Here is a 20,006-nt window from a genome sequence, read left to right as displayed (position 1 = left end):
AACCATATTTCTACAATATCTACATATTTTATATAATTTTATGCCAACTTTCTGCTTTTCTCGTACATTGATAAAAAGATAAGAAAGACGGTCTTAGCTTCGGATATTAAAGGGAGATAACCATAAAAAAAAACTCGCGCAAAAAAAAAAAATAAATGGAATTTCCGAGCTGTTGAAAGGTACACAGTTACTTCAGACAGATTATGACATGTGTATACCAATATATACTTCTATGCTGAGAGTTTTTCTGTTTAGATGAGTGGTTTAAATAAAAAGGATCCTTGATATATTATTTTCGTACAATTTTCGTTTTCACCAGTGGCAGTTCACCATTTGCCCATTTTACAGATAATTTTTATATATGGATACTATCCAGGATAGATAATTTACAGATCTAACTCATTACAGGACTTGAGCAGTTACTCTATTCATGATGACAAAATAGACAAATATCGTTTCTTTCGACGATTATTACATTTTTCATTCATTATCATACATAAATCGGTGTGAAAAGATGAACTAAACGGTTAACCTTTCAACTGTTCAAAGTTCCTTCTGTTGTATAAAAACTTAAAAAAGGCAAGATTTTAGCATTTTATAATTCAAGGGCCTTGTCCGGTTTTTACCTGAATATGGTATGAATAACTTAGTATGGTGCTTCAATCCTTTTTTTAGTCTCACTCGTAGATTACTCAACATCCAGTAATTGAATTTGAAGTTATTCCATGATTATGGCATATTTCCATACATGTGACCAGTGTTAAAATTGGCCAGAATTGTCATATTTTAGTCATACACCTAACCAACACAGTTTTTGTGCTAAATTCATAGATTTTTTTCGTAGAACAAAACAACATTTTACTCAACTATTTTTTAAATGTTATTGTTTGTTGAAAAATATAATTTTGAGTTACAAAGTAAAAAAAAGTTTAATATTTAGAATTGAGCAATATAACAATTGTTAATTTTAACTGAGTCTTGAAAAAACTATAGTTTAACGCCCATTACCACAATTTAAGTGATGACATACTGTTTTCAAAATGGTTGACCTGTGGTCTACATCTGACCCATTAAATCTGATTTTGATTGAATATGTTGTTGTTGCCTTGTGTTACATGGCAGAAAAGACCTTTTATGTTACAGCTTATGAATATTTTTTTGTATCATAAGGTCATTGTTTGTTTTTCTTTCTTGTTTCAGAGCATTAAGTGCCATGAAGGCATGAACTAAGAGAAGCAAAAGCCTTATTTGGCTCATCATTAGATAATACTGAAATTTTTTTGGATGACATTATTTAGGGGTGTGGATCGTCCGATAAATGACGATCCGATCCAATCCACGATTCAGCACTTACGATTCACAAATCGAACCACAAATCTTTTGTTATCAAGACAACCATAAAAACATGTACATTAGTTCTAAAAATATGTTTATTTAAAAAAAAACAATACTAAACATTACTGGTTTCCTAGCAGTTTCCGTCCCCTAGCAGTTTTCCGGCAGTATAACATTTTCGTCCAGTACAGTCTATTTTTACCAGTAAGTTATCCACATTACTTCATCAATCAGAGGGACATTTGTTTTTATGCTAAACAGCATTTAAAAGAGTACAACGATTTATATGTTTTGAAGTTTTGCCTGTTATTTAAAGTTACATAAGAGAACTTGCGACTTTCAAAAAAAAGCAACACCTGGGGAATTCTAGTTTGAATATCCATGCGTTATAACTAAGTAAATCAATACTTTGGAAAATATTTTTGCAGACGAAACGGATAAGGCTGGGAAGCTCTGTTTGTCTGATAAAACCATATTAATATTGCTTTATGGTACTGAATTATATTGAAAATAGAAACGGTCCGGAAAACTGCTATGAATTTTTGAATAAAAGTGAAAAAAGGTCTTACATTTAAGGCCTATATTCAAATTAAAAAGTAAAATGAAAGTGCAACATTAAATACATGGCAATGCTGGACAGGTACCTAACTTTGTCCTGTCAAAGTTTTATACCCCTCCGTAGACTGATTTTTATTTTATTTGTTACAAAGTGCGATCTGTGTCCGGAAACTAACTGTCAGGAAACCAGTAAACATATATGCAACCAGGTTTATGTTTTTATTCTTTGGATGAGTATTTTTGTTTTGTTTTTTGAAACCAATAACTTCCTAGCTCGGCATCATGGTACATGGTCTTTAACCTGCAAATTGTATTTAGGTAAACTTCCCATAATTATACTCAAATCGTTTTTTTCTCGACTTTTAGTGTGTGAGAAACAGTGAATGTATATAAACAAATAAGATCGCGATCCACGATCTCTGGGCTTACGAATATTCAAACTCGATTTTCACTTTGATTCGTGATTATCCGAGTACTCCGATACTCGCCTCAGCCCTAACATTATTATTAGTTGAAGAATCTACCATTTATAGATAAAAATAACCATTATTAAAAAGAAAGTTTAAATAAATGTAAAAAAATAGTTCTGTAAAGAACCTCATATGAGAACCATCTTTGTTTCTAAGGATTTTAATGTGTTTAATGTGAAGATAGGCTGTGAAGTCAGTTTTAAAAAAAGTGTTCATTTTTTATTTTTCATTTTAAAAGTGTCATTTTGTTATTTGGTCAAAGACACTGCCAATAAAATTTATGTATGGCCCTAGTTAAAATACTGTTCCACAGTTTGGCATTATATTCTTCCATAGTTTGGCATCCTAGGCAAAAATATTTTGTTTACAAATTAGAACAAGTTGAAAGGTCAGACAGCTGCCAGATATGTACATTATACATGACTACAATTACACCAGTACTAAGTGTATTTTAAGATGTTAAAAGATTTTAACTTGCAAACTTTTGAGCAGAGGCACAACATCAGCTCTGTTACCCTTTTAATATCTACAAAAATAAATCCAACACAACCTTCTGAGTTATACTCAAGGACACAGCATCACTCCCAGAAGTATTTGTCTGTGGAATGGTCTACCCATGTCCTTACTAGCCAGTCCCAGTTTAGGTACATCAGTGTTTTTTTCCAGGATTTTGGGAACATGACCCATACCCATCATGGAATTGGGAATTTCAGCGATGTTTTGTTAAAAATTGGGAAAAATGCATGACTTAAATTTTGAAGTGATTAGATGAATGCAAAGAATCATCGTCAAGAATGGGGTCTTCAAACATTTTTAGCACCATAACAGTGAAGAAGCCCCTATTTTCAAAGATTGTAGAATGTGTTTTTCAGTATTTTTATTTTGTAACTTCAATTGGGAATTTTTTCATGTGGATTGGAAAAATAAATATACTATTTTCAATTTGAATATGATTGAATATTGGCTATAAAATAAGCCAAAAAAAATCCCTGTACATATATCTTCAATGGGCAGCTGCATCCTTGCAGTTTTGTTTTATTTTATCTCAGTCTTGCATAGTTTGAATTAATGGAATTAGAGCATGTTAGATGTTTATCAATTGCAGAAAGTAGTGCTGAATGTGCAATAATGTGTCATAAATTAAAAGGTAGCAAAATGTAAAAAAAAATAGTGTTTTGACTTCCATATAATTCTACCCATTGCCAACAGAGCCATAGTTGCAAAAGATAGTCCATGTATATGGCAAATGAGTATAATACTTTGAAAACTGTAACAAGATACCAAAAATTAAGTGTTTGAGAAATAAAATTGGTAGCATTTATGGGGGTGGGTATAATGGGCCTTTAAATATAAGTTTTCTCAGTTGTAATGTATATTGTCAGAACATACAATAAGAAAGTGAAAGTTAAATTCCAGTCTAGGAGTCCCTTGAGAATTTTTATATAATACTGAATAATTTGGAATTACACGTAACACAGAAATATGGGACAGGGGTATTATGTTCACTATAAACATGCTGAGAATGAAAATTGTAAAAATGATTCCAAGAGTTTATATTTCAAATTAGGTATAGATGGTCTTAACTAAAGTTGTTGGATTTGAATCCTGGGTGGTTTTATATGTCAGCTGAGTCTGACGGCAGTATTCTGTCTTTACAGTGTTTTTTTTCACTTTTGGGGGAAGGGGGTCGGTACCGTTTGGAGGGGGAAAAATGCAATAGGAGGGGGAATTTTATTTCTTCACAAAGGAGGAGAAACAAAAACGAATCCAATGCATATTTTAATACACCACTTACCACTGTAAGATTTACTTTTGTTTGACATGGTTTTCTTTCCAGGGAGTAGAAAAGGGGAGCAACTCTTGCAACACAAGTTTAAAATACGTCGCTTTTTGTAAAAGCGAAGAATTATTTAAAGCGTCGCACGTTAAACTTGTTGGGACGCCAGGAATAGCTCCCCTTACATACCCAGGAACAATTTGTAAACAACTTTGCTTAACAGTAAGTCTTACAGGCTTAAAATAAAACATTTTTCGGTAGTTATATGCAAAAAAATGGTATTCATTGCAGGCAAATTTTGGCTGCCATATGGGGGAATTTCGGCTTTGAGAGGGGAAAAAAACATATTATTTTGAGGGGGGAATGGGGCCGAATTTCGCCGAATATTTTGGTGAAAAAAAACACTGCTTTATATAGTTATTTTTGATGTAAGATCAAATATAGTTACTTTTGATATAAGGTCAAATAATTATTATGATTTCAGAGCATTTTCATTGTGATAAGATTTAGGCAGGAAAAGAAAAAAGAAGCGATATGTTTGGAGGTGCAGGAGGTGGAAGCGGTGGAAGCGGTGGAGGCTTTAGTTTTGGTACCCCAACAACTACCACTGGCTCCACAGGTAACTAATATATCATCAAATTTAATATTTGTTTTTCATTTTGAGGGAAAAGTTTCTAAAGTCTTAGGCAGTGATTTTTTTTAGTTTATATTACTGCCTATTAAAGCTACAAAAATATGGTTATAGCAGTGACCTACTAGATATCACCTGTACAGTAAAGGTGTTCTATCCATTAACTGCTGAAATAGGCTTGTTTGTTTGGTTTAAACATATTTATTTAAGCTCGATTGCGAAACAAGTTCTTGCAACTTATATTATTCACTTTTGATTAAGCTTCCAGAAACATGGTCGTGACCCGAGTAGGGCTTGAACCCATGATCTCTGGGTTGTTTGGCAGACACCTTAACCACTAGGCCAACGCTTCCCACCAAATTGAAATAGGCTGTATCTATCAATGAGTGTACTTTGGGAGTGAGTGTGTTGACAAAGTTGAAGACAGACAAACAGTTGCTTTTGTTCATATGAATTTTGGAAGTTGTGGAGACCTGTGGCAATACTTGCTCAATTTCTGTTATAAGCTAGAGATGGACATGCATATATTACCTTAGAACAATTCTCTATTGTAGGCTTGTTTGGTTCTACACCTGCAGGTGGTGGGGGAGGATTCTCATTTGGAACACCAGGAGCAGCAGGTGCGAGTACCACCACAGCAACTCCTAGTGGAGGATTTGCTTTAGGTCTGTTTATAATATGTACAAAATGTACACCTTCTTACTTACCTCTTTTCATCTAGTTTAGATTTTTATATTTGAAAATCATCAATTTTCTTTTTATATTTGAAAGAGAAAATTGTAAGAAATGATAAATTTATGGAGGTGTTATGCTATTTAATTGAACCTGTACTGTATAAGGTATTTTGCCATTTTAAATTTTAATGGCCTCAAATGATTTATATTCTCTAAAACTAACAAAGTTCTTATATTACAAAATCATATTCCTTTTTTTGTGTGCAAATTTGAAACTTTAATAATGATGCAATTATTCAAAAGAAAAAAGTTTTACTGGAGTAAAATGATTCTTAGTTATATGGCATCATTATGACATTATAAAAATTTCTATCCATTGATTGGAGTATTCTGTATTCAGTGCTTTTTTCCATGTATTTTACCGCCGAATAAAGGCTGTTTCCCCTTGCCCAAAATAGGTATATTTTCCCCTAAAAATGCTTATAATATTCCCCTTAAATGCCCTGTGCACATTCTTCACGACAGCTGCTGACTTGTATCAGCTAGAAGACAGAAAGTCTCTATAAATAGCCTCTGCTATGTACCATGCATGTTAAATTGAATTGAAAATGAAAATTTTATAAAATGTGTTGGTAAATTTCATTTAATTTTTCAGTTGTTGGAATTTGATTTTCCCCTTTTCTGATTTTATACGCTATATTTTCCCCTTCAGAAAGCCACAGGTTGTTTTAATAATTAAAAAAAAAAACAAACTGGTATTGCTTGATCTTTCTTATACAAAACAGGAACACTATTCGTTAGTTCACTGTTTTCAACTTTTGTTCTCAGATCATGAATTTAGTATTTATGTGAACAGCATAAAGTAATATATGAACTATGTTTTTCTTTTACTCTATTTGACATATACATGTATAATGATGGTTATTTTACAGCAGGGGGAGCACCAGGATCAACTGGTGGAAGTTTTAGTTTTGGAGCAACAGCTACTCCTGCTTCCATGCCAGCAGGTGCCGCAACTAGCACAGGAACCGGTTTTAGTCTCGGACAACAGCCAGCCAGTGAGTCTTTAGGTGTCAATCTTCGTAAGTTGAGCCTATCTTTTTAAATTTGATTTATTAGTAGCTGAAAATGTAAGTTGAATTATACAATACTTTGCATGGGACACCTGTTATATGTGTGTATATCCGTTTCCCTACTGAAATTATGTAATGTTTATGTATACATGTGTTTATTATTGAACTTGTTGACTAGAAATTGGAAGGTCTGAAATTATAAAATTTGTGACCAATAGTAATTCAAATTGATATAAGCGGATAAAATAAATGCTTTTCCTACATACTCAATATTAGGTTATTTTTGCAGCTATATTTGATACATTATAGAAGTATAATTACTTATATATTATATGAGAATAATCTCTATATCAGGTACAAGTACTGGAGGATTCAACTTTGGTGGAACTCCTGGTGTAACCCCTGGTGGAACCCCTGCATCCACGGCAGCTGCTCAAGCATTTAGTTTGGCAAAAACAACAGCTCCCACAGGTATCATGAACTTTATCAACATCATTGATCAATTATATTGTGCTCTTAGTGTATGTCCCAAACACTTTGTAAAATAAAATTTGATAAAATTGTCAGAATTTCACTTTTACAGATTTCAAAAATTATTCATCTGAAGGTATAAAAAGGGTTTAAGTCCCACATGCGATTTGGGATAATTTTATGTGAGGAAGCTATGCATCTTAGACTTCAAAGTCAAAGGTGATTGTTTTACTGATTGATAATAAAAACTGGAAAGGTATTTTGGTGTGACATAACACTTAACATAAAGATAAGATGACATTGGCCTCGTTATGACATAAGTGAATTTTTTTTAACATAAATTTGTATTGAATTGTTGTAAACTTTTGTGCTCTGAAACTGGGGATCTCACGTTTTTGACATTCTTTAGAAAAAAATTCTTACAATAGAAGATTTCTTTTCCTATTGCTAATGAATGAAAACTTTAAAGGTTTCATTATCAAATTGTTGATTCTCTTAATAATTCTAAAGGTATATGGCTGTAAGACCTATCCAATTGTTTTAATAAATTATGACTTATCAGTATAATTGATTTATAAGGATATGGTCCAAGCATTTCATTTGTTCAATACTACTGTATCAACTAAGTGAAGACGGGATAGGAGAGTATCTAAAATGATGATGAACTTTATGTGTGCATTAAATTGTATGATTTGCAAATGAACATAAAATTATCTGTTGCAGTTGTTTTTATGACAAATATTTAAGCATCATTACTTCACTAAAATACTTATAGTTACACTGCAATTATGACTACAAACCTAAATAGCTTTTGTTTGCATGAGGCATTTTTGTGTCATCTTTTTTTACGCATGTTTTTCGCATGGTGTAAAATCGTTAAAAATCAAGGGGTTTTCTTTAATGGATAGGCATAAAATGAATAAAAACAATAAAAATAAATAACATAACATAATAAATAAATAGATAAATTAATAAAAATTTAAAAATGTGGGTTACGTTATAAGCTAAACATTTCATATAAAATTGAGAATAAAAAATCCAGATTTTCACTTGCGAACATTAGTTCTTTTACTTCTCGAAACAAACCAAAAACCCTTTAAATATCTTCAGTGATGGATCATATGTGGTTCTCCTTAATGCTCTTCAAATACTTTATTTAAAATCGAGAGAAACTCCTGTGTGATTGATGGCCGTTGGCACATTATGCACTTAAAAATACGAATTGCTCAGCAACATTCCCGAGTGTCCGTATATGAAGTTACGAAATACCAGTTTAGCCTTGTTTCAAAATGTCTTGCGGTCATTGAATATTACCAAAACGCTTGACTTATTCTGAAAACCTTCTTTGAAGAGTTACGCACTATTCTAACGTAAGTCTAAGAAAAAACTTACGAACATTTTGTGAAACACACTTCCGATTTACGTAAGTTTAAACGTAAGCTTAAAGTTACAATAATTCTTACGGAAAAACTTAAGCAATAATAGTAAAACGCTGCCCTGGAACTGTGATTTGGACAATTTAAAGGGCCCTGTTTGGTACCACAACAAAATTACTGCATTGAGAGGTGGTTACAGTTAACGTGTGCATGACCATATGATGATAATTTACACACAACTTTAAAATTTCAGCTTCAACAGCAGCAGTTGGTGGATTTAATTTTGGTGGTGTTGGGAGCACACCAACACTAGCATCAAGTGGGGGATTAAGTCTGGGTGGTGCTGGAACAACCACAGCTAGTGGAGGACTGTTAGGTATGTTTATTAAAGAATGTAAAAAAGGAAAAAAGTGTATTTGATACTTGTGCTACTCTTCTGATGGAAGTAATTCAATACACAGTTTTCATAATTGTTTTATTTTAGGGAGGGCAATGAGTAATGATTTCAGTACTTGCTTACCCACACCAAATTGATTACCCCATTACTAGGAAGATTTCTTTTTAGCTCACCTGTCACTTTGTGACAGGGTGAGCTTTTGTGATCGCTTTTCGTCCGTCGTCCGGCCGTCCGTCGTCCATCCGTCCGTAAACTTTTGCTTTAATTGACATCTCCTCATAAACCGCTGAGCCAATTTCATCCAAACTTCACAGGAATGTTCCTTTGGTGGTCACCTTTAAAAATTGTTCAAAGAATTTAATTCCATGCAGAACTCTGGTTGCCATGGCAACCGAAAGAAAAATCTTTAAATATCTTCTTTTAAACAACCCTAAGAGCTAGAGCTTAGATATTTTGCATGAAACATCTTCTGATGAGTGTCTACCAAGTTTGTTCAAATAAAAGCCCTGGGGTCAAAATTGGCCCCGCCCCAGGGGGTCATAGATTTTCCCTATATGCATATAGTAAAAACTTAAAAAATCTTCTTTTAAAGAACTCAAAGAGCTAGAGCTAAGATATTTGGCCTGAAACATCTTCTAGTGAGTGTCTACTAAGTTTGTTCAAATAAAAGCCCTGGGGTCAAAATTGGCCCCGCCCCGGGGGGTCATTGATTTTCCCTATATGCATATAGTAAAAACTTAAAAAATCTTCTTTTAAAGAACTGTAACAGCTAGAGCTTAGATATTTGGCATGAAACATCTTCTAGTGAATGTCTACCAAGTTTGTTCAAATAAAAGCCCTGGGGTCAAAATTGGCCCTGCCCCAGGGGGTCATAGATTTTCCCTATATGCATATAGTAAAAACTTAAAAAATCTTCTTTTACAGAACCCAAAGAGCTAGAGCTAAGATATTTAGCATGAAACATCTTCTAGTGAGTGTCTACCAAGTTTGTTCAAATAAAAGCCCTGGAGTCAAAATTGGCCCGCCCCAGGGGGTCATTGATTTTCCCTATATGCATATAGTAAAAACTTAAAAAATCTTCTTTTAAAGAACCGTAAGAGCTAGAGCTTATATATTAAGCATGAAACATCTTCTAATGAATGTCTACCAAGTTTGTTCAAATAAAAGCCCTGGGGTCAAAATTGGCCCGCCCCAGGGGGTCATTGATTTTCCCTATATGCATATAGTAAAAACTTAAAAAATCTACTTTTAAAGAACCCAAAGAGCTAGAGCTAAGATATTTAGCATGAAACATGTTCTAATGGGTGTCTACCAAGTATGTTCAAATAAAAGCCCTGGGGTCAAAACTGGCCAGCCCCGGGGGTCATTGATTTTCCTTATATATGTATAGCAAAAACTTAAAAATCTTCTTTGAAAAAACCCAAATAGCTAGAGTTTAGATATTAAGCATGAAACATTTTTAAGTAAATATCTACAAAGTTTGTTCAAATAAAAGTCCGGGGGTGAAAACTGGCCCTGCCCCAGGGGTGTCATTGTTTTTAACTAAATGTGTATAGTAAAAACTTAAAAAATCTTCTTTTAAAAAACTCAATGAGCTAGAACTTAGATGTTTAGCATGAAACATCTTCTTATGGGTGTCTACCAAGTCTGTTCAAATAAACAAATAAAAGCCCTTGGGTAAAAATTGGCCCGGGGGGGGGTGGGCTATAGGGCTATATACAGGTGAGCGACCTCAGGGCCATCATGGCCCTCTTGTTTGAAATAGAATAGACTTGAAATGTACCCCAAAAATTAAAAGTTATTAGCCCTAATACGTGGTTTACAGTACTTAGAGACAAATTGCAGTAACACACAGGTAGTCAGTTGTAATAAGCGGCCAAAAATTATATGAGTTGTTGTTTATTGCATACACCTGCCAAACTGTTGATAAGCCTTGAAAAGACATTAACCATTGGAATATGTTCTTGTTTCATTTTTCCAAATACCCTAATGTAGTGGGCAAACATATATTATGGAGAGAGGGGTGTAATATTGTTTAAAATCTTAGTTGCCAAAAAAAAAACAACAACAAAAAACAATTTAATTCTAATGTTATAATAGTTTTTGCCAAGTTTACTGAACTCATGCCTTACTTACAATAGGGTTAATTACCAAGCAAGACAAATGTCTTATATCTAGATCATTTTTATATAGGTGAGATGTTTGTTAATTGCTTTAGTGCCTTATATATATTTATGGTTTTATAGGAGCCCCTGCTACAACATCTGCAGGTAACCCATTGTTAACAGGGTTACTTGGTACTACACAAGCTGCCACATCTGCTACTTCTAGTGCCCCAGCATCTGGTTTCACTCTTGGTAAGTCACAATGGCATGCATTCAATTCTAGGACAGGTGTTTTTGAAATTCAAAGATTAATTTCTAAGATTTCTAAAAAAAAATAATTCTGATAGATAATTTGATCTTAATTATGCATTTCAAATTAGAAGCTAGGAAGCTTAAACCTAAAACAGAGTGTGACATAAACATTACCTTAAGGAATAGTCATATTTTTTTTCCAAAATAACATACAAACCCACTGACCTAAAGAGAATACCTGCGAGTGTTGTAAATATTCATGACTGTAGCCATTTTGTCAAGTTTGCAAACAATTTTCTCGCTTGAACCACTTCATGTCCTGTCCCTTGAATTATAGTCCATAGAAAAGGCACTAAATATGACCATAATAATTTTAATGCAATTTGTCCTAACCCATCAGCTGTGATTTTCATGTAGTTAAATAAGTCCATAATTTCTAAAAATAAAAAAAATTGAAGGTACTGGTACAAAATATTTGTACACTTGTTACACATTTAACTACTTTAACTAAAATTCTGTAAGTAATTGTTACTAAGTCAAGTAAGCATTTTCCATAAAAATGAATATTTTAGGTAGTGTTCAAGCTACAACAACAACATCAGGGTTTGGATTAAAAGTTGGCACACAGGCCACCACAGCAACAACATCGAGTGGTATGTATACAGTCATGTACCAGTTTTGTTATATAAAACTGGACATTTGGCAACTTTGTATTTTAGATAGCCATACTCTTACATTGATATTTTTTTTTTCATTAAATATTTATGACTGGTATTGTTTTTATGTCACAGGTGAGGATGAAATTATCTTTGACCATTGGACCAATGTTTAGTCCCATGATAGGGTGCCTTGTAAAAAAGCTGATAATAATTGAAACTGATAGTTGGGTTTTATTTTGTTGTTTTCTTTGCAAAGTCTTATCCTCTGCTTAGGAAATCTTTTACAAATGTTTAATGTGTTTTATGGTAGATATTGGAATAGTGTGGTATTTCAGTTAAGTTTTAAGTAAAGTAAAAAAATCCCTTTTCAACTCTTACTATCAAAGACGTATAATGCATAATCTTCTCAAGTTTTTCAATTTTTGAAAGTTGTCATTCCATTATCTTTTCTAAATAGGTCTCACTTTAGGTGGTGGGGGACTAACACTAGGAGGTGCAGGTTTAAAGCTTGGTGTCCCAGCATCTGCAACTACAACAGCTTCTGCTGGAGGGTTCGGGTTTGGAGCGACTGCTACAACAACTTCAGCAACCTCAGGGTTCGGTCTTGGCACATCAACAACTTCGACAGCTGGAGGGTTTGGACTTGGTGCCACAGCTGGGTATACTATCTTTATATTACAAACAGTGTATATATGTGCACCATCAAGATAATCCATTTATTTATTAGCTGATGAGAATAATTTTTTTCTTTTCTAATTTGTAACAAAAAAGCAACAAAAACATCTTGTATGCTGGGTTTGCTTAATAAATGAATTATAAAATGTAAAAATTAGCATTATTTATACAAGCTATTGATAGATGAAGTATATCTTGTCTGCCTCGCAACCCAGGAATTGTTGGTTTGAGTCTATACAGATTGATACTGTTTTTGTAAATTTTTGCCACAGTCAACTTAGTGTTGCAAAGTAAGTTAAGCTTGAGCATAATTTCATAACTTTTTTTGTGTCATGTCAATGTGTGATACCCCTAGTAAAAAATAGATATTGACATTGTTCCCACAACTGCAAGTAAAAACAGTCCATCGCATTTGTAACTAAGTACAATTGTTATTTCTTCATTTGCAGTACTGCAAAGCCAGCTGTTCCTAGTTTACAGATGAACTATCGACAGCTAGAAGATCAGATAAATAAATGGATGACAGAATTAGATGAGCAGGAAAGACTGTTCCTACAGCAAGCTACCCAGGTTAATGCCTGGGACAGACTTTTAGTAGATAATGGGGAAAAGGTAAGACTTAAATATTGTAAAATGCTTGCTTGCTGCAATAATGACTTCCATGTTCCTATAAGTTCAGGAGTCCGCCCAATTAGCTCAAAGACAAAGCCCAAGATATGTAATCCAGTGGTTTCTTGATCAATCCTCAGACGAGAAGGTATGTCTTAATGACTATTGATCTCAGACATTGTGTCAAATGGCCATTTTCCTTTTAATTAGTCCCCTACCGGTTTACCGGAGGGGACTTTAGGTTTACCCTCTGTCCGTCCGTCCGTCTGTCTGTCCGAGCAAACATTTGATATTTATGAGCTTCATTCCGTAGTTAAATAAAGAACAAAAACAAAAAAGCTATTTTTAGCTCACCTGTCACAAAGTGACAGGGTGAGCTTTTGTGATCGCTTTTCGTCCGTCGTCCGTCCGTCGTCCGTCCGTCGTCCGTCTGTAAACTTTTACTTTAAATGACATCTCCTCATAAACCACTAAGCCAATTTCATCCAAACTTCACAGGAATGTTCCTTTGGTGGTCACCTTTAAAAATTGTTCAAAGAATTAAATTCCATGCAGAACTCTGGTTGCCATGGCAACCGAAAGAAAAAACTTTAAATATCTTCTTTTAAAAAAACCATAAGAGCTAGAGCTTAGATATTTGGCATGAAACATCTTCTAGTAAGTGTCTACCAAGTTTGTTCAAATAAAAGCCCTGGGGTCAAAATTGGCCCCGCCCCGGGGGGTCATTGATTTTCCCTATATGCATATAGTAAAAACTTAATAAATCTTCTTTTAAAGAACCCAAAGAGCTAGAGCTAAGATATTTAGCATGAAACATGTTCTAATGGGTGTCTACCAAGTTTGTTCAAATAAAAGCCCTGGGGTCAAAATTGGCCCCGCCCCGGGGGGTCATTGATTTTCCCTCTATGGCAACAAATAGACTGAAAATATGGCAAATTTTACACATAACCTGGATCCCGCGATAATGCAAAAAGTACTGAAAATATTTTTATGAAACTTGATAGATGGCAGTATGGAGATTATGCACGTCTTTTTCTTTTTTTCTTATGCTGAAAATTCTGGTTGCTATGGCAACAAATAGAAAGAATTTCAAGATTTCTGATTCTAGTTTTTAAGTTTTTTCACTATAGGTTCTTTATTTCTTAAGGTATTTTCTTCAAACTTTAAATATAAGTTGCTAGTCATCAACCACATCATATGTGACAAGGTTTACAACTCTAGCACAAAATGTATCAGAATTACCTCCCTTGAACTTAAAATTTTCATGAAAAAAATATTGTTTTTTTTAATTACTTCTTTTTTTCTGAATGTATCTACTTCAAACTTCATATATATGTTTCTTATTATCACTCAACATTTGTGAGAAAGTTCAATACTCTAGCAAGACTATTTCCAGAATTATGCCTCTTTTGAACTTAGACTTTTTTTTCGAGAAATTGGTAATTTTACTCCAACTTCTTCAATCATGATAGGATTTTCTTCAAACTTCCACATCATAATAATATAACAAGGTTTATAAATCTAGCATCCATATTTCCAGAATTATCTCCTCCTTAAACTTTTAATTTTTCTTATTTGTTCTTTTAACTTTTATTTACTTCAAATTAAAAAAAAACATGAATTATTCATACCTTCATTACTAATTGTTCTTTGTTACACTCACATCATGTATGACATCTTGCATCTTTATTTCAATGTTATATTTTGATAACAGGGATGTTTAAAAAATAACTTTAGAGTGTCCTTCAGTCCGTCTGTCTGTCTGTACATAAAAACTGTTTCCTGTGATCACTTTTAAAGAACTTTTCCAACAAATTTACTTAAAATAGAAACATAAGTGAATGGCCAATGGCCCTTCAGAATGTTGCTGGGGTTCTAACCGGTAGGGGACTTATGGATTGCTTGCAATACTATGATAATTGCTTGTTCATTAAGGGTTAGTAGTAATTCATTTGCAGGGAAATTTGATGATTACTGGTTAGTTATCTTGGAAAGCTGAGATATGACCAAAATAATGTGTTCAAATCTGCGTGAAAACCAAGCGTAAAATTATAATTAATCGTTTCTTTCAACTTCTCTGATTTCATGTTTGGGATGCAGTTTTCTTAGAAACATTTTTGTCTTTGAAAGCATGTACATGCTCATAATTATGAAAAGTGATGGTCTACTGGTTAAGGTATCTGTCACTCAACCAAGTAATTGTAGGCCCAATACCTTTACAGGGGTCACAACCATGTTACCTCATATGACAGTAGTAATGGTTAATTCAAGGAAGCAGACTTGAGAATGGTTTAAGTAAGCTTTCAGTTTTCATTACAATCTAGCTAAAAATAAATGTGTTAAAACTTATATGGTAAAAATTTATTTTTCTGATAATTTAGATCACTCAGTTAAATGGGGATATGGAGAGGGTGAAAGTAGACCAGAACAAGTTAGAACAAGAATTGGACTATATTAAAACCCAGCAGAAAGAGTTAGAAGACCTATTGTGTCCACTAGAGAAGTCATTAGAACAGTTACCAAGTATAAGCTTACAACCCCATGCTGATCTGGAACGAGAAAACACGTTAGTTATTTACAGATATTTATCCAGATTTCTATGAAATACAATGTTAAAAATTTTAAGTTTTTGATGGATTAATATAGTTCTAGCATGTGAAAACAGGTCAGTAATATCCTTAAAGGGAACACTTTGTACATTCTTCATAATTTTGTAAAAAAAGAGAGATGGACTAGTGCATAGGGTGTCTGCTTCTGAACCCAAAGATTGTACATTCAACTGATTTGAGTCCTAGTGAGGTCCCAATCATGTTTTGATGTATGGCACCAATACTGGTTAATTTCAGGTATCATAATTTAAGGTGGTTCAAATAAGGTACAAGCTTTTTTTCAGCTCAGTTTATCTGATGAAGACTAGATATTAAAATATTATTGTGACGAGGAACAACAAAATCCTCTCGCCTTATCACTTTCTATATAGAACGAGAAAACGTTGGTCAATTGTTAATTTATTGACTACCTAAATGAGATATTAAAAATACAAAATGTACAATAATTTGAAGGGCCTCATTGGCCTTATGTTGAAGTTCACGGACAGATTTATGTAGGATTGAATCCTGCAACTGATGTTGAAATTTGTCATATTTATAGGAGCCCCTGCTACAACATCTGCAGGTAACCCATTGTTAACCCATTGTTATATTTAGATGACTTTCATACGGTTGTTGGTTCTATACAAATGTGTTCTTAAAATGATACATGTTCAGGGGCACTTTGAGCTTCACGGAGAAAACCTAATATGACCATAACTGTTTTGTGTGTCATATTACCCACCGAAAACGAATTATAATCAGTATTTTAATTACATTTGTTCTTTTTTTTCCTTCTACATAGATATCAATTAGCGGACAATATTGATGCACAGCTGAAGAGAATGGTACGAGACTTGAAGGAGATTATTGATCATCTAAACACATCCAGTAGCTCCCAGGATAATAATGACCCTGTAAGTATAATCATAACATATTGTATAGCCCTTACCTTATGATTGTATATCTATTAAGCACTTATTGTGAAAAAGACAAGTCAGTGCAACGACTATAAAAATTGACCTATCTATACTTACATGCAGTCTGACAACTGACAAGATTACCATCACTGAATTGGGAAGAGGCATTAGTCTTTCGATTTTTGGGAAGATTTATCACTTGTATTGCTAATTTGGGAAGTCAAAAAGCTAGTTCAAGTTTGCTGCTTTTCATTGGTATATAGATATTTAAGTTTTCAAATTAGAAACAGTTGTGGCAAAGGTTGTTACACAATCTGCTAGCCGTGAAGAGCAAATAAACTTCAAAACAGAAAAAATGTTTACTGCAGACTGAAAAGTTGTTAATTCCAACTGATTGTCCTGTTCGGTTGAATGGGGCATCAAATCCATCTTTATCGTGAACCATAATAACAATTTCTTTAATGTAGTAAATAGGTCTAGGTTGCTTTTAACAAAGCTAATGTTCCTTTTAAAATGTTCACTTATACTTAAAATAATGTGTGTTAAATTGTTTGTTGATATGAAAGTTTACACAATGTCAGTGATTGTACTCGGGTGCCTGTTCGTCCCTGAAATAATGCTTTGAAGGGCATCTGAGGTCTGTCTCCTCCAGTAAAGCTGGAAAGTTGCCATTGTTTTTTACCAATACTGTGTTGGTGTGATCTAAACCCGATTAAAAAAATAATAATAGGAAGTTACGCGCAAAGAACTTTTCTTCTTATTTTTTAAAAGCAATATATTGTTGTCTTAGAATTATAAGGTTTTAAAGCAGGTAAAATTATCATATATATTTTATAATTTCAGATCTTACAGATTACAAAGATTCTTAATGCTCATATGGATTCCTTACAATGGATAGATACCAATTCAGGTAAATTAAATTATGACTTCCAGCATATGTTCTCAAAATGTCTCATCTGTAAAAGGAACACCACTGAAGTACAGAAGCCGAACAAAACCTAAAAATTTAAATAAATCAATATAAAAAATATGCAAAAGATGTTAAAGGAATATACTCAAAATGAAACTCAGAATCGAGTTTTGCGCAATTCTCAGTCAGAGTTTAGTTTAAAACTGTTTGTTGTTTGTTTTGCACCATACTTACGATTATTAAGCAAATGCACATAAGTTTTTAAGATGGACCAACATCAAATGGTATACAAGTATTTTAAACCTCAGTGGAGTCCTTTTAATAATGGCAACACAGGTTATGTTGTTAAAATTGTAACAAGTGCAAACTGTCACTATTTATCCTAGTATGTTTTTAGTAAAACAAAACAGTAGAATACAAGTCATTTTCTCATTATATTAATGTCAATATGTTACTCATAGCTGGCCATTTCTATTCAAGTTTATGAATAAATATTGTGGCAGGTTGAGAAAATGTAATTAAAAAAGATGTTAATTCCAGTTTGTTTTATTAATTATTTCTTTTTTTCCCCAGCATTATTGAACAGAAGAGTGGAAGATATCAGTAAGCAGATGGAAAGTCAGAGGAAAGACCAAGAAAGAAACTTTAGACTGGTGTATGACTGATAATGCAGACTGGTTTAACTAAATTTGTGTAACTGGACTGGTTTATAAATAACACATCAGACTGGTTAATAACTTTTTTAGTCTGAAAACACTCTGGTTTCATCAGATAAGACAAAATATAACAAACATCTTGCTTTAAGACTGGTTTATTGTTGATAAAATAGATAGTATAATGTGACACTGTTATCATCATTTTTTAAATTCAATCATATGTTAAAAGTTGTGGTTTATGAAAGTTTGAACATTTCATTGGATATTAGAATTATTCCCGAAACAGTAAAATTATTATGTAACTATGTGTCTCTGGTTGAAGGTTATATGAATTCCCGTGAGAGATGTAAGACTGAAAAATGCACTTGTCTTGAGGTAAAATATACAAAGTTTGCAGTAGGGGTTGAATAAAGTTTAAAAGTTTTCCTACCTTGACATTCACAAGGCTTAAGCTCATCCTTTGGAAAAAAATGTAAATTTCTAAAATGGCTATATTTAAATCAATGTGATTTGAAAAATGTATAATCTCTTTAATGGGGATTAATTCTTTCAAATAACTCTAAATGGTAAGAAAGATAGTTAAGACAAATGATTCATCAAATCACAATGAAAGATTACTGATTACAAGATTCTTTTATTTTCTCTCCTTGAAAATTTAAGAAGCTTTATTATTGTATGTATTAATTGAAATTCATGAGATAAATTTTGAATGTATATGTTCAACCCTTAAACTGCTGGAACTGAAAGTGATAAGCCTTTGCCACCAGTATAAAGCCAGACCAACCTGCATATCGTTGCAGACTGACCAGGTTTTATACTGTCAGTGTTGGTAACTCAATTTTTGGCTTGATTATTTGGTGAATAGAGAGAACTATTGTACATACCAAGGCATTAGTGTCAGTGTCACACTTTGGGTTAGGTTCTGTACTCTAAAACTACTGAAGACCTCACACACTTTTCTGAGAGCATACTAGAAGGTCATTATCCAAGGCCCATAACTCTTACTTGGTTTTGATAGAATTATGGCCCTTTTTGAACTTAATAAACTTGAATAAAAAAGAACATTATCCAGACTTGTTTAACTTTCAAGCACTATACTGTCCTGACAGCTCTTGAATTTTTTGTATTTTGATATTGAAATCCTTTAAGTATTGAATGGACTTTTCCATATTCAAATCAAATCAAAACCATTACTCAATTTCAGCCGGTTAAGGGTTTGTATAAAATTTGTCCTAACATCATCAAGAATGTAGTCAGTGAGCAATGTTATTTTGAAAATGAACAGTTAAAACTTTTTTAAAATTTTTGAATGATTTGGCCTTTGATATGAATAGCATGTGATAAAAAAAATGGTATATGGTGAAATTCTATAGATACTGACATAAAACGCATCCCAGAAATGTAAACTTTTCACAAACTGGATATCTTAATGCTTTCTTAGCCTAAATAGAAGCATTTTTGCAATAATTACTAGGCATCGGTCAAAAAAAAGTTTGACATTGTTATATCACTTTAACTGATCTTATGACTATTGAAGTTAAATATGTGTTCTGTGGACATTGTCATGCTATGTTTTATAAATAAATAAAATCGAAACACACAATTTGGTTTTTATTGTAACCTGCTTATTTACATATTTAATAGTTGATGCTTGGTCTGTGTTTGAAGAATACAATGTCATGTCAGTGAATACCATAAAAATCTACCGTACTTAAGAAATTTAATTTTTAAATAATCTATTAAAGTGACATGCTCATTTCATCACTGATGAGTTGAGACAAAGTAGTTGTATATTTCAAAAGATTGACTGTTACAATGGCGATTGAACAATGATTGATAATGACAAATATTTTGGATGAAATTATTATAA

The 20,006-nt window shown here is 33.0% G+C and overlaps 1 protein-coding gene across 4 annotated transcripts; it reads left to right on the top strand.

The window, feature by feature from the left end:
- Positions 1 to 90: 90 nt before the first annotated feature.
- On the top strand, positions 91 to 19,739 carry LOC132723318 (nuclear pore glycoprotein p62-like). 4 transcript variants are annotated; one of them, XM_060708000.1, is made up of 14 exons: positions 91 to 179; positions 4,625 to 4,759; positions 5,326 to 5,436; positions 6,381 to 6,503; positions 6,873 to 6,989; positions 8,619 to 8,741; positions 11,009 to 11,119; positions 11,692 to 11,772; positions 12,236 to 12,437; positions 12,903 to 13,065; positions 15,444 to 15,628; positions 16,456 to 16,567; positions 17,414 to 17,480; positions 18,054 to 19,739. In XM_060708000.1, exons 2-14 carry the CDS (start codon positions 4,675 to 4,677, stop codon positions 18,143 to 18,145), a joined length of 1,572 nt encoding a protein of 523 aa, XP_060563983.1. In that variant the 5' UTR covers positions 91 to 179; positions 4,625 to 4,674; the 3' UTR covers positions 18,146 to 19,739. The 4 variants fall into 4 exon arrangements, with proteins under 4 accessions (XP_060563983.1, XP_060563981.1, XP_060563982.1 ...); XM_060707998.1 differs by having other exon boundaries at positions 6,381 to 6,527; XM_060707999.1 differs by having other exon boundaries at positions 6,378 to 6,503.
- The last annotated feature ends 267 nt before the right edge of the window (positions 19,740 to 20,006 follow it).

The sequence above is a fragment of the Ruditapes philippinarum genome, unplaced genomic scaffold (assembly GCF_026571515.1).
Source record: "Ruditapes philippinarum isolate M1 unplaced genomic scaffold, ASM2657151v2 ctg4246_1_1_1_1, whole genome shotgun sequence".
NCBI lineage: Eukaryota > Metazoa > Mollusca > Bivalvia > Venerida > Veneridae > Ruditapes > Ruditapes philippinarum.
The sequence above is the reverse complement of the archived record's forward strand: the minus strand, read 5'-3'. Positions and strand labels throughout refer to the sequence as shown.

What these genes read in the sequence shown, in the direction of transcription:
- LOC132723318 (XM_060707997.1), top strand. Translation starts at nt 4,675, where the DNA reads ATGTTTGGAGGTGCAGGAGGTGGAAGCGGTGGAAGCGGTGGAGGCTTT. An exon ending in AACTACCACTGGCTCCACAG is followed by an intron (nt 4,760 to 5,325) that starts GTAACTAATATA and finishes TCTCTATTGTAG; the next exon opens with GCTTGTTTGGTTCTACACCT. An exon ending in CCCAGGATAATAATGACCCT is followed by an intron (nt 16,568 to 17,413) that starts GTAAGTATAATC and finishes TTATAATTTCAG; the next exon opens with ATCTTACAGATTACAAAGAT.